Source organism: Sesamum indicum, linkage group LG12, assembly GCF_000512975.1.
Source record: "Sesamum indicum cultivar Zhongzhi No. 13 linkage group LG12, S_indicum_v1.0, whole genome shotgun sequence".
In the NCBI taxonomy this organism is placed as follows: Eukaryota; Viridiplantae; Streptophyta; class Magnoliopsida; order Lamiales; family Pedaliaceae; genus Sesamum; species Sesamum indicum.
This window is the reverse complement of record NC_026156.1, coordinates 1,772,216-1,783,651: the sequence shown is the minus strand read 5'-3', so window position 1 is coordinate 1,783,651 and position 11,436 is coordinate 1,772,216. Positions and strand designations below refer to the sequence as shown.

General features: G+C 35.9%; 2 protein-coding genes across 9 annotated transcripts; one reads left to right on the top strand and one right to left on the bottom strand.

Moving 5' to 3' along the window:
- On the top strand, window positions 1,228–4,659 carry LOC105175027 (probable calcium-binding protein CML21). Of its 7 annotated transcripts, none has more exons than XM_011097330.2 (5): window positions 1,228–1,378; window positions 2,474–2,701; window positions 3,008–3,210; window positions 3,689–3,863; window positions 4,217–4,659. In XM_011097330.2, exons 2-5 carry the CDS (start codon window positions 2,506–2,508, stop codon window positions 4,330–4,332), a joined length of 690 nt encoding a protein of 229 aa, XP_011095632.1. In that variant the 5' UTR covers window positions 1,228–1,378; window positions 2,474–2,505; the 3' UTR covers window positions 4,333–4,659. The 7 variants fall into 7 exon arrangements, with proteins under 7 accessions (XP_011095632.1, XP_011095634.1, XP_011095633.1 ...); XM_011097332.2 differs by having other exon boundaries at window positions 1,245–1,382; XM_011097331.2 differs by lacking the exon at window positions 1,228–1,378 and adding an exon at window positions 1,430–1,641.
- Window positions 5,178–10,884, bottom strand: LOC105175026 (KH domain-containing protein At5g56140-like). 2 transcript variants are annotated; one of them, XM_011097325.2, is made up of 7 exons: window positions 10,541–10,884; window positions 9,702–9,787; window positions 7,635–7,780; window positions 6,745–6,864; window positions 6,510–6,662; window positions 5,899–6,042; window positions 5,178–5,776 (listed from the first exon to the last, which is right to left on the bottom strand). In XM_011097325.2, exons 1-7 carry the CDS (start codon window positions 10,633–10,635, stop codon window positions 5,627–5,629), a joined length of 894 nt encoding a protein of 297 aa, XP_011095627.1. In that variant the 5' UTR covers window positions 10,636–10,884; the 3' UTR covers window positions 5,178–5,626. The 2 variants fall into 2 exon arrangements, with proteins under 2 accessions (XP_011095627.1, XP_011095628.1); XM_011097326.2 differs by having other exon boundaries at window positions 6,546–6,662; window positions 10,541–10,876.

Genomic DNA, 11,436 nt, shown 5'->3' with positions numbered 1-11,436 from the left:
TGTCAAAGAAAAGATAACAAAATCACTGAAAAACTACTGCATCGAAATCGACGATCAGGTAAATAATCTTATTAGTAATTCTTATTTATTTAAACTAAATAGTTTAGAACAAATACACAATACTCATTTTGATAAATATTTTATTAATATTTTTTTTAAAATTTTGATATACTAAGATTATATTAATATAATATCAATTTATTTATTTTTTAATATACAACGAAGACAAGAATTATTTAATAAAACTATAAAAATTATTATTTTTTAATTAGATAGCCCACTTCCCATATTGGGCCCTAATTGAAGACCTTAACAGTTTCAATAAAGCCCAATAATAGTTTAAAAATAATTATTATATTTTATAAATTTTAATTGATCATGCACTCTTATTTGGATGTGCAACACATACTTATTAGTTCTTTATGACAATAAACTAAAATATTTTTTTCTTAATATTACTTAAATATTAAATCAAATATTTATTACAGCATTTGTTGTCTTTGTATTTGATTGAGTGAAAAAACTAAAATTATTGATTTTTCATGCAAATAAAATAAGTCGACAACCTTTTGAGGTATGATTATATATATATATATATATATATATAAAGGATGATTACACTCTTCTTTCTGAGTTTTGGTATAATTATATTTAGTATTCTTATAATTTAATTTTATTTAACAAATAGATTCGTCACTTAAATAAAATTCATCGAAGGTGTCGAAGGATAAAAAAGGAATATACCCTCACATAAGATTTAAATTAAATAATAAAAATCGATAATGAAACTAAAATCCCGAAAGTTTTATTTGGTTAAGTCCACACGGATTTGATATTAAACATTAAACATATAATATTTATATATAAGAAAATATATATAAGAGAAATGATTTGACAATAAACAGTATTTTTGCCTCCCAAATCCCAACATTAAACCTACATCACTTATTTTAAAATATTTTAAATTATCTCAAAACACAAATTTAAATATATCATTTATTTTCAATATATACTTACTTATCTCTATTTTTCTCTCTATATCGCCAAGATACAAAATAAAACACTCAAAACACAAATTCAAAAGATATTGTTTCTAGTGTACCTTTGATTTAGAAAGTTAAAATAATACTCAACGGCATTTCACGACACATAAAACAATCATAAAATACAGAGAGAAGTCGGAGTGTGTCTTGACTTAGGGGATCAAAGCAACGAAAATATCGCAACTACGGATTTAAAAAACTGGGAGAAAAGCGGGAGGGAGAATAAAGCAAGAAGCGTGTTAAGTTGAAAAATTTTATTAAAAAATTGTGGGAGCATGATCTCACCGGAAACATAGCCGGCCACCACCGCTGTGAACCGCCACTGACTGTGCGTGGTGGGTAAAGCACTAATCTTGGAGCCCATTGATTGACCCGTTTACTTTATTTTATTTTTTTCAAATAATAATTAGTACACATAAACGTAAATTAATCAAAGCCCACTTCACATTTGAGCCAGACCCAGAAAAAAGATCGTTCCTTTTTCAATTTATGTCTGAAAGTCTGGTTCAGAGCCTGATTAAGCTTTCAGCACAAAGAAAGAAGCTTCTACGGCAGAAGGGTATTTTGGGCAATAGAGCAGGATCAGAGGCAAATAGTAGTAAAGGCCCCTTCTGCTGATTCTGATCCTGTATTGTATGGTGTTGGGTATAAAAGAATTCATTAGCTTTTACTTGTCTGGTGTTGTTTCAGTATACAGCTAATCTTTTGAGGTTCTCCCTCTCCCCTCTCTCTCTCTACACAGTATGGTTCTTCATATGTATGTTGGTAATCTTGTTCACATATGCTACTTGTTTCGCTTTTCCAACTTTGCTGTTCCAAGAACAAATTTTTATGTTGATATCTCTGGTAAAACAGGAATAAGAACTTAGGAAATAGTTGATATGCTCCCTTTGCCCTCATAGAGCCGTGAGTAGTTGAAAATGTAAGTTTTGTCTTAATTTTCTGAATAATTTGAAGCTCTTGGATTAGTATGGTGTATGAAAATTTGCGGTTTCCAGTTAATTGAAACTTGCATTTTGTTGGTGAGGAAGAGGCCATAATCTAATCACCAAATTCTTTATCAGATACTGGCAATTTTCAGTTGCAAGAAGGTGCAATTTGGGTTAGGTCTTGTTTGGGACCTGGGGTTAGGTGTAGGGCTAATGTCATTAGGCCAGTTGCATATGTTTTCAGGGTTTGCTATCTTCCCATGTTTTATGAAAGATTTGTGTCTTGAACATTTTCTTATTAATATGATTATTACTATTTTGCTGTAAAGAAGATGAATAGAAAGGATGGAGGGAGTCCAGGCTTCCATCTGTTCTTCTAAAAACTATGTATGTATGTCTTTGCTGGTTGTGGTTGTGTCATGTTTTGCAATGGATGGTTTAGTAGTATACAGTGGTGTTAGCATACTCGCTTACTCCTCACATTTTCTTTATTTTCGGCAGAACTGCAAATCAATCACAATTTTTAACTGAAAATGGGAGGTGTAATTGGAAAGAATGAATCTCCTAAGGCTGCAGTGTCGGAGACGAAGCTTGAGGCCAGAATAAATGAGGCAATACGGAGAAGGGAAGTTGAAGGGAGTACTATAAAATCCTTCAACAGCATTATTTTAAAGTTTCCCAAGATTGACAGAAGCTTAAGGAAATGCAAAGCTACGTTTGAAGACTTTGGTACGTATTATCTGAGTGCACATACTTGTTGGGCTGCATGTTGTTGATCTTTATGTGATGAATCGGAGAATGAAATGGTAAATAAACGAATGAATAGAAGGGAGAAAAGTGTTATCCTGCTGACTTGTGCATCACTCGTAGTTTCGTATCAGATTTCGACATTCTTTACTTTCTTCTTTACACGTTCCTTCACTTATAACATTTTGAATGGATCATCCTGTAGTAGAGTGCCAACTTCTTCCCCATAAGGAACAAGAAATTTGTAGTGTCCTGATTATAATAAAATCAGTTTGCTGTGTTTAATAGATGAGGATGGGAATGGTGCTATCGATCGAGAAGAGCTGAAGCACTGCTTCCACAAGCTGGAGATCAGTTTCACTGATGAGGAGGTTAATGATCTATTTGAGGCATGTGATATAAATGAAGACATGGGGATGAAATTCAATGAATTCATAGTTCTTCTTTGCCTTGTCTATCTTCTGAAGGAAGATCCAGCTGCCGAGCATGCTGTATCCAGACTCTACTCTGTTTATTCCTTCACCTTTTTCTGTCAGAAATAATGTTATATTAAATGCCTTTTTCCTGTTGGGGTGGGGGTGTATATTTAAATGCCTTCCCATCATTGATGCTCATTTCTGCTTCCAAATTCAGGTATTATGTTGCATTTGATTTTAATTACGAAAATAGTTTCCACCATTGCATACATCATGGGGGAAGGAAAGAGAAAAGATTTAATAAAGCACAGATATATTCTCTTTGAGAGGGAGTATTGTCAATCTTCTCTTCCTCCCTTGAAGTCTGTGTCACAAATGTGTTAAGACATACAAGCTAAATGTTCTCCGTTATAGTTCAGGGCCCCTTGATCCTAATGCCCTTATCCATGCACAGTATTCTTCCAATGGTGGTAGTTTCACAATCATCACCAATGTAGCCCACATATTGTTTTGTCTATCTGCATACTGCTTGTCTGTTCCTTGACATTGACAGAAATCTCGTATGGGAATGCTAAATCTGGAGGCTACTTTTGAAACATTAGTTGATGCATTTGTGTTCTTGGACAAGAACAAGGATGGTTATGTGAGCAAAAATGAGATGGTTGACGCAATAAATGAAACCACTTCAGGAGAACGATCTTCTGGGAGAATTGCCATGAAAAGATTTGGTCAGCTCTCTCTCTCTCTCTCTCATGTTTGCACACATATGGAAATAGATTCAAGTTTGGGGTGTGTGTGTGTATGTCAATTGAACTGAACAACTTCTTGTCTTGTCAGATCATAATGAGTCTGATTCTTAAATGACATAATTGTAGAATTTCTATTTGATATGAACGTCGTCTGTTCAAAGCAATAGTAACCGTGCTTTTAACCACCAAAAACCAGTTGCATCTTTGAATATGCTGAATTACGAAAAGTTGGTAGCAGATCAGAAAAGCTAAATGTCTTTTCATGCTATCAGTTATCATCTATGTTCAACTTTTCTTGAAACAGTCACGATGAACTTGTTTCTGTTTTTCAGAAGAGATGGACTGGGACAAAAACGGAATGGTAAACTTCAAGGAGTTTGTTTTTGCTTTTACTCGTTGGGTTGGAATTGAAGAAGGCGATGATGACGAGGGGGAGAATGATGCCTGAATAGAAGTTCTCAAGCAAGTCATGCCTGTGCTCCAGAAGAGCTTCCAGCAGTTTTTTCCCCAAAGTTGTGATCCTGGTCGACATGCCCTCTTTCATGTTTCCAATAAATATGGAGTTTAACATATAACAGGTCATATTATGACCAGATTTCTGTTGTAAATAGACTATGTTGAAGTCCAATGATTTGTGCTACCACAAAATTCTTTTGAGCTGCCAACCTTAATGTCAGTTTATGATCTTCCTTTGTTTCTACTACAAGTTCGGATTGCTGCGTGTTGGTTAAGGTGGATTTCTTGTTCAAACTTTTGTGTGAGAACATAATCTTTTTTGAAAAGAATAGTTATTTATACCCCCTAACCTATGATTTATTTACAGAAACAATGTTTATTTTTTGTATAATTACAAGAACCACCTTCTAGCAGCCAGCAAAGGTAGCTTGTGCAATGTTATCTGATATTTCTGGATAATGTAAGTAATTTTTCAAAAAATAGGTTGGTTTTGTGAGAATGATGTTGACATTTTTGTTAGGCGCATGTGTAATAATGAATCGTGCAAGTAAAAACCATAGGTTAAGAGTGTAATGTAATTATCCTTTTTAAAATAACAAAGAGAGGGAGTAAGACAATGTTATTGAGGCAACTGCAATTCTTCCAAAATCCTTTCGTTCTTGCAAATAATTCACTCCACTCAGTTGAGGCACATCAGAAGAAACAAAAATAGGATCTTCTGCTGCACCTACATGCCCAGTCTAGAGGATGTGCTGCATTGAGAGTGCCCCTATTACAAGGCCGATATACAACAGCCAGTCATGCACTATGGTTTATGGCAAGAGCCGTCATACATTATTAGCAAAAAGAAAATCGATTCATTCAACATCATATCAAGAAAGAATAATTAAACAGTGTTTGTGATCATAATTCTACGTTGAGTACAATCCAAGCCGGAGATTTAGAACAAATCAGTTCGGCCTTGACACTATAAAAATCACATTTTATGACTTACAAATTCCCATAATACTACAACTCCATTACAAGCTTACAAAAAATGAAATAATACAACAGTGGTTGGAGGGAGAATACTCCCTGACCAAACTGCCCAAAGCATATATAATCTCAAACTCTGACCAACAATATACTGCTAGTAAATCTTCCAAAGTATAACAAAAGCACACCTCATCGAACTGGCACTCAACAGGACCAGTGTCCCGATGGCAGTTAGAGGCATTGACTGACACAGGAAAACCTGTGTTATGGGACTGCTGTTCAGAGGCACAGATGAACATTTAGCCCGTATCTCACCCCCTAGTTTTTGCTCTCTTCATTCCAAGGCTGTTGTGGAAGGGGGATACAGAACCAGACATTTGAGAGCCTTCTTCCCTAAGTGTACCATTGAGCACAGCCAATTCTCGTAGCTGCTGTTTCTTATAAAAATCTTGAGATTCATCCTGCATTTAGATACACAGGGTCAACAAAGACTAAAAGTAAGATAAAGAATTAAGAAAAAATGCAAAGATGTTACAAATGGAATGGATGGCAAAAAAGGACAACTTGGGCAGGTGAAAGTTACCACTGGCTTGAGTAAATCTTCAAGTATCTCGCGTGCCTGCATTAGACGGGCATCAATTATCTCAACTGGCAGTTCTGCCTCAACAAGTATGTGAAGAGGTTCGTTAAGGTGCTCATATCCTGGTTTCCCCCTCATCATCTCTTCCTTCAGATCAAATAGTAAACATCACTTTTAATCAATTGAATCTAGACAATGACAATATACAAGAAATTACTAGGAAAAAGAGAATTTCTGAACCATATCAGATGCAGGAATCCAATCAGAGGTAACCATTTGAAGGTGTACCGAAACATGTCACTTGGAAATTAAAGCTCAATTTGAAAAATCACAAGAACACACATATCATTAACTGGAAGAAACAAAGAAATCTTTTATATTCACAACTGCGCCATGAAGAATAACAAGTTCTCACAAGAAGGTGCAGCACAAGTGAATCAATCTCATCTCAGTAAACTCACTAAACTTCAGCCAAGGCAAAAAGATTATCTGAAGTTAGCATTTCTAATTTATAAATAAAGCATTGCAGATGCTCCAAACTATGAAAGAGGTTACGATAGCAAATAACTTCTAAATGCCGTTGCACTTTTCAGATGGATGCATTCATTGCGTACAATCTGGGACAATGATAAAGGCCATATCCCAATTACCCTCACTGGATCCTTGATACTACCACGCCCTCTAATTAGCACACGGCAATCAGTTGTTGCTTCGACTCGTTTCAGAGAGTTCCCTCTAGGGCCAAGGAGGCGCCCAACAAAATTATACTGCAATAACAAAGAGAAGACATGTGAAATGAAGTGTGGCAAAAGAAATCACATCAAGAAAAAGTTAGAGGAGAATTAGTACATTTGGATATTGTTCAACTGGAATGTCAACCCTTAATGTTCGCTTGACTATAAGACCTGATGAGCTACCTTGGGAACCAAGCCAGTTCTGTACAGAAGATGGTTGCATCATACTGGACAACTGCACATTTAATTCCACATATTGTAAGAAAGGAAAACATTAACAATAGTGGAAAGATTTTCCTGTCTCCGTGTTTTTGAGTTCCACTTAATTATAAGTTGGAATGTTTCCGAACTGAATGAAGCTGACGAAAGGAACAAAAGCATCTTAAAAGGTGAGAAGAGCAAAACTGCACGGAGGCATGCCAACATACAAGTAAAAAAAACAACTGTCTGACAAAAGAAAACATCGAGATCCAAAAACAGCATACCACCTTTGTGTTGAATGAATTTCAACACCCAGATAGCACCATGCTTTACATGAAATGGGGGCATTCACAATAATTTGTTAGTAGGAGTTAGGTTAAGTTGAAGATACTTTCATTAGCCAAAAAGAAATTAATGTCAAATATCTTATTGAAGTCAAAACGACCAACATCTTTCTTGTAAGACTATAGTTATACCACAGTAAAGTAGTCTCCACATGTTAATCGAAGTTAAAGCTGAAAGCTGGTTAACATAAGTCGCATATGGGATGTCAGATCATTGCAACAATAAGATGCAAATCAACTATAAGTAAAATTCTCTATGACATGCCAGCTAATTCCATATATCATTCTTTGAAGTTGTTAGCTTCAAACTACCAGCAAGATGAGAAGTTAAGATTAACGTTAAAAGCACAAATATAAAATTATAAAGTTAGAATGAAAAGTAAAAATTTGTTTGAAACCTTGTCAAAACAGTAAAGAATTAGATCAAGCAAAAGGTTATGTTAATGGTTAGTATCCGTACATCTGATTGAAATGGTGATGCCCATCTGTTCATGTTAGCTCCTCCATTTGAATATATTCCTCCTGAAGCCAGGGGGCTTGCATGTTCAAGCCCACTTTGTTCTAAAACTGATGCATTCCCCAACAGTGTAGTTACACGCAATATTTCTGCTTCAAAAAGGTCAATTTCCAAGAATAAGATGTACCAGTTAGCATTGGTTAAGAAATTAGCGAGCAGTCACCACAATGACACAATATGACTGTTAACTGGTTAGTTAAATCCCTGGAATAAGAAAGGAGATCTCTTAAAGTTAAGGATGTTGAACAAATACCATAAGAAATGACAAAAGAAATATTACTGAAGTTCTTAATTCGACAGAATTATAGACCTAAAACTCTGTAGTTAGCTACTGTATACGACATCCAACATTGGGAGGAAAAGAACAATACATAATTAGTTTAACCCCAGTTCTCTCTTAGTCATGGATTATAGCTTGTGGTGCAATTTCCTCTATATGGCACCAGAAACAAAAATCGCAGAAAGGTGCCAGGAGAAACCATCCAATCAAGCTCATGCATACATGGAAAAAGAAAAGCCAAGGGAAAATAGGAAGAATTTTAGGTGAGGCATCTTGGTTAACATTTGATGATCTGAGCATGAAAATATCCTCCTAAAAAGGCCTGCCTTTTATTTTTTTGCCATCTAAAGCTGCGCATCAGAAAAAGAGCCTTACACATTGCAAGCACATCAATAATTACGTCCCTTTCTTCTTCTTTTTTGTGTATATACCTTAAGGCACTCCTAACCAAGGGACCAAGAAAAAAACTTTACTGAGAGGGATACAATTTGCAATTGCATTAGTATAAATCTGATGCCGCTTTGGGGATGCATGGATGTCAAGCATGGTAAATGTTGTGGAATACAAACTCCAAAGAGGCACATTGGTGCCTCTTGTCAATAAATCCACTTGATTCCAAATAATCACGCATGCTGATACTTTAAAAGATCAATAACGAGCCAAAAAACAAAAAAAAAGTATTCAGTTCCTATGTTATCAGACATACATTGCTGAGCCAAGCAACAGTCAAACTTAACTTTTCTGAAAACATCACTCAGGCAAATATTTCTCTACATAAATCTCAAAAACCCTATGCTTTAGCAGTCCAGAACAAAAAATTCGAAGACATTGAAAACGAGAAAGAATGTTAGCATTTAAAGGATCCACTTGTTTGGTTTCCTCTTCTGCACAGGGGATAAATGTTGTATCAAAACGTTATCCAACTATAAGAGACTTTATGCCTCGAGTCCAAAGATGTATTTTACAAGGATGGTAAAGAAATTTAAAGGGGTCAAAGCATGATGTGCAATTTTTGACATGGTGATATAGAAAAATGGTTCTTCTAATAACCAAACAACTCGTTCATTTCATTTAGAAAGGGATTTAATTAGTCTTATAAAATCAGCCAATCAAGAGCCAGAATAAATTTTCTAATGCAAGCAAACTTGCTAGGTACGCTGCATTCATGCAGGATTGTGAAGAAACAGCCCGATGTAGGCATGAAGTAGTGTAGGTAAAGATAATTCATAGCACAAGTCCATAAGGATATATCAACAAACAAAACACCAATGGCAATACATCCAAATACAATTGCCATTAATTAATCCATCTCCTTTTTCTCTCTGCATTCATGCAGGATTGTGAAGAAACAGCCCCATGAAGTAATGTAGGTAACGATAATTCATAGCACAAGTCCATAAGGATATATCAACAAACAAAACACCAATGGCAATACATCCAAATACAATTGCCAATTATTAATCCATCTCTTTTTTCTCTCTCCCTCTTCCCATCCCTTCCTCGCTCAATCCATTTTCATCCATCTGATAATATACATAATATGGCATATAATGGATTGGGTGAAAACCCTCAAGTTTAGATGAGATGCTAAAATAACTTTAGGCAGGGACCTCCAAGCGTATTTCGAGGTACTCTCAATGTCATGCTGGAAGCAGAAGCTTTCAGCTTTCTCAAGATAGCCTTACTTAAGTGTACACAAGGGACAGCAGAAATTTGAATCATAAACTCACCCTGATTCAGTAGACGATAGCTATTTGGCAGCACAGCAATAAATGGACTGAGTTTGTTACGTTCTGCCAGCAACTCTGAGAGATACCTGTCAGTGTTGACATAACATCCTCAGTATCAGTTACAGATAACGAAACATGTTCAGCATTGTGTATAAGATTGTACTACTGGACATTGAGCATGTAATATAATTAGATTGAGGGTGTGGGAAGGAAAAGATCTTGCTAGGTTTTGCTTGATAATAGAATAAATTAAATCTGAACTACTTAAGGTATTTGTTTGATCAACAGGTTATTTAAAGAAACATATAATAACATACTGTTTTCTTCAGATAAAAATAAAAAGATGTTTTGATGGTGCTTTTTTCTTGTATACCTTTATCAACAGGATCAAAACAGAACCTTTGATTTACTGTATCAAGGTTGTGTGTAGTTCATAATCAATCTAGGCTAGGGACAAAGAAAGCGCGCCCACTCCTTATAATTCTATCATGTTACAGGAACCAAAGATCTCTTGCTATCTAAAAGCAACATAATTTTCAGAAAACGAATTCCAACTTCACAAACCACACACCATCAAATCAAGTATAAAGGATATGCGCATATACTTTAGAATTACACTTCTAGCCTGTGCGGAAACAAGATTCTGCAAGAAAATGAAGAATCACAAAGAAATCAAATTAAATAATCATTACCAACTTGAAGTAAAGTCCACTGATATAATCACTCTAGCAGCATAACAACAGAACTATTGAAGTCCGCAAGATCCACCGATAATCTCTTACATACAGCTCTTCGTAGAGAAAAAGGAAATAAAAGATCACAAGGAAAGAGGAAATTACTTTTCCTGCTCCACTAGAGCAGAAGCGGCGCCGATATGCGGAGAGTGAGGAGCGGACGGCGATGGTGAGTAGGCCATGTACCTTCCCGACGACATCCTTTCGGCAGCTACAGGAATCACCGCCGTCAGATCCACCAACCACCGACTAAACTATCAGTCCAACTCAAGAAGCAGTAAAAACAGCTGGTGTATTTATTTACGCGCGAAGACAGGCGCTGCGTCGGTGGGAGTAAAAGCAAAAGCAAAAGGAGCAGTATAAGAAGGAGAAGGAAAATGTGAAAGGATGGCTCTATATTTATTGAAGTGATGAATGAGGAGGAGACCCCCCCGGGGGGGTGGGGTGGGTTGGGATGGGGTGGGGGAGATTGGTCCAACCCAACAGTTTACAGAGGGCACTTATATCTACTGTTTGTCGTTGATGGTGAGAATGACTGGCATTTATAGCTGTTCTACTATGTTGTCTTCTGCACAGTGCCAGTTGGCGATCATAAATGTCTTTTTTCTTTTTACCCATTAGGATGGATGAAAATTGAAAATGATGATAATCTCACTCACACTCTCTAACTAGAGTAAAGATCAAATCTTGGAGTTAGTTCTTTTTTACTGCTGTAATTTTGATTTTATGGGTGGAACTTTTGGAAAAGGGCAATTACTTTTCACTGTGGATGCAGGAACTTTTGTGGTTGGCAGGGGGGAGGGTTTGGGTACAGCACCAGGTCCCTAAAGTGGTCATAGATCATCATTGATTGGCCCTCAATCATGGGAGCTTGACTGTCAATCTCCTTTCTTGAATTTGATGCCCTTTTTTTCTTTTTTCTTTTTTTTATTTACCTTTCTCTTTTTCTTAATTTTTGTTTTAATTTCATATTAGAAGTCTTCTAATATTTAAGGATAATT

Coding starts and splice junctions, on each gene's coding strand:
- LOC105175027 (XM_011097330.2), top strand. CDS start 2,506: ATGGGAGGTGTAATTGGAAAGAATGAATCTCCTAAGGCTGCAGTGTCG. Junction 2,702..3,007: donor AGCTACGTTTGAAGACTTTG/GTACGTATTATC, acceptor TGTGTTTAATAG/ATGAGGATGGGAATGGTGCT. Junction 3,211..3,688: donor ATCCAGCTGCCGAGCATGCT/GTATCCAGACTC, acceptor TGACATTGACAG/AAATCTCGTATGGGAATGCT.
- LOC105175026 (XM_011097325.2), bottom strand. CDS start 10,635: ATGTCGTCGGGAAGGTACATGGCCTACTCACCATCGCCGTCCGCTCCT. Junction 6,865..7,634: donor CATCACCATTTCAATCAGAT/GTACGGATACTA, acceptor TTAAATGTGCAG/TTGTCCAGTATGATGCAACC. Junction 6,663..6,744: donor CAGTTGAACAATATCCAAAT/GTACTAATTCTC, acceptor TTGTTATTGCAG/TATAATTTTGTTGGGCGCCT.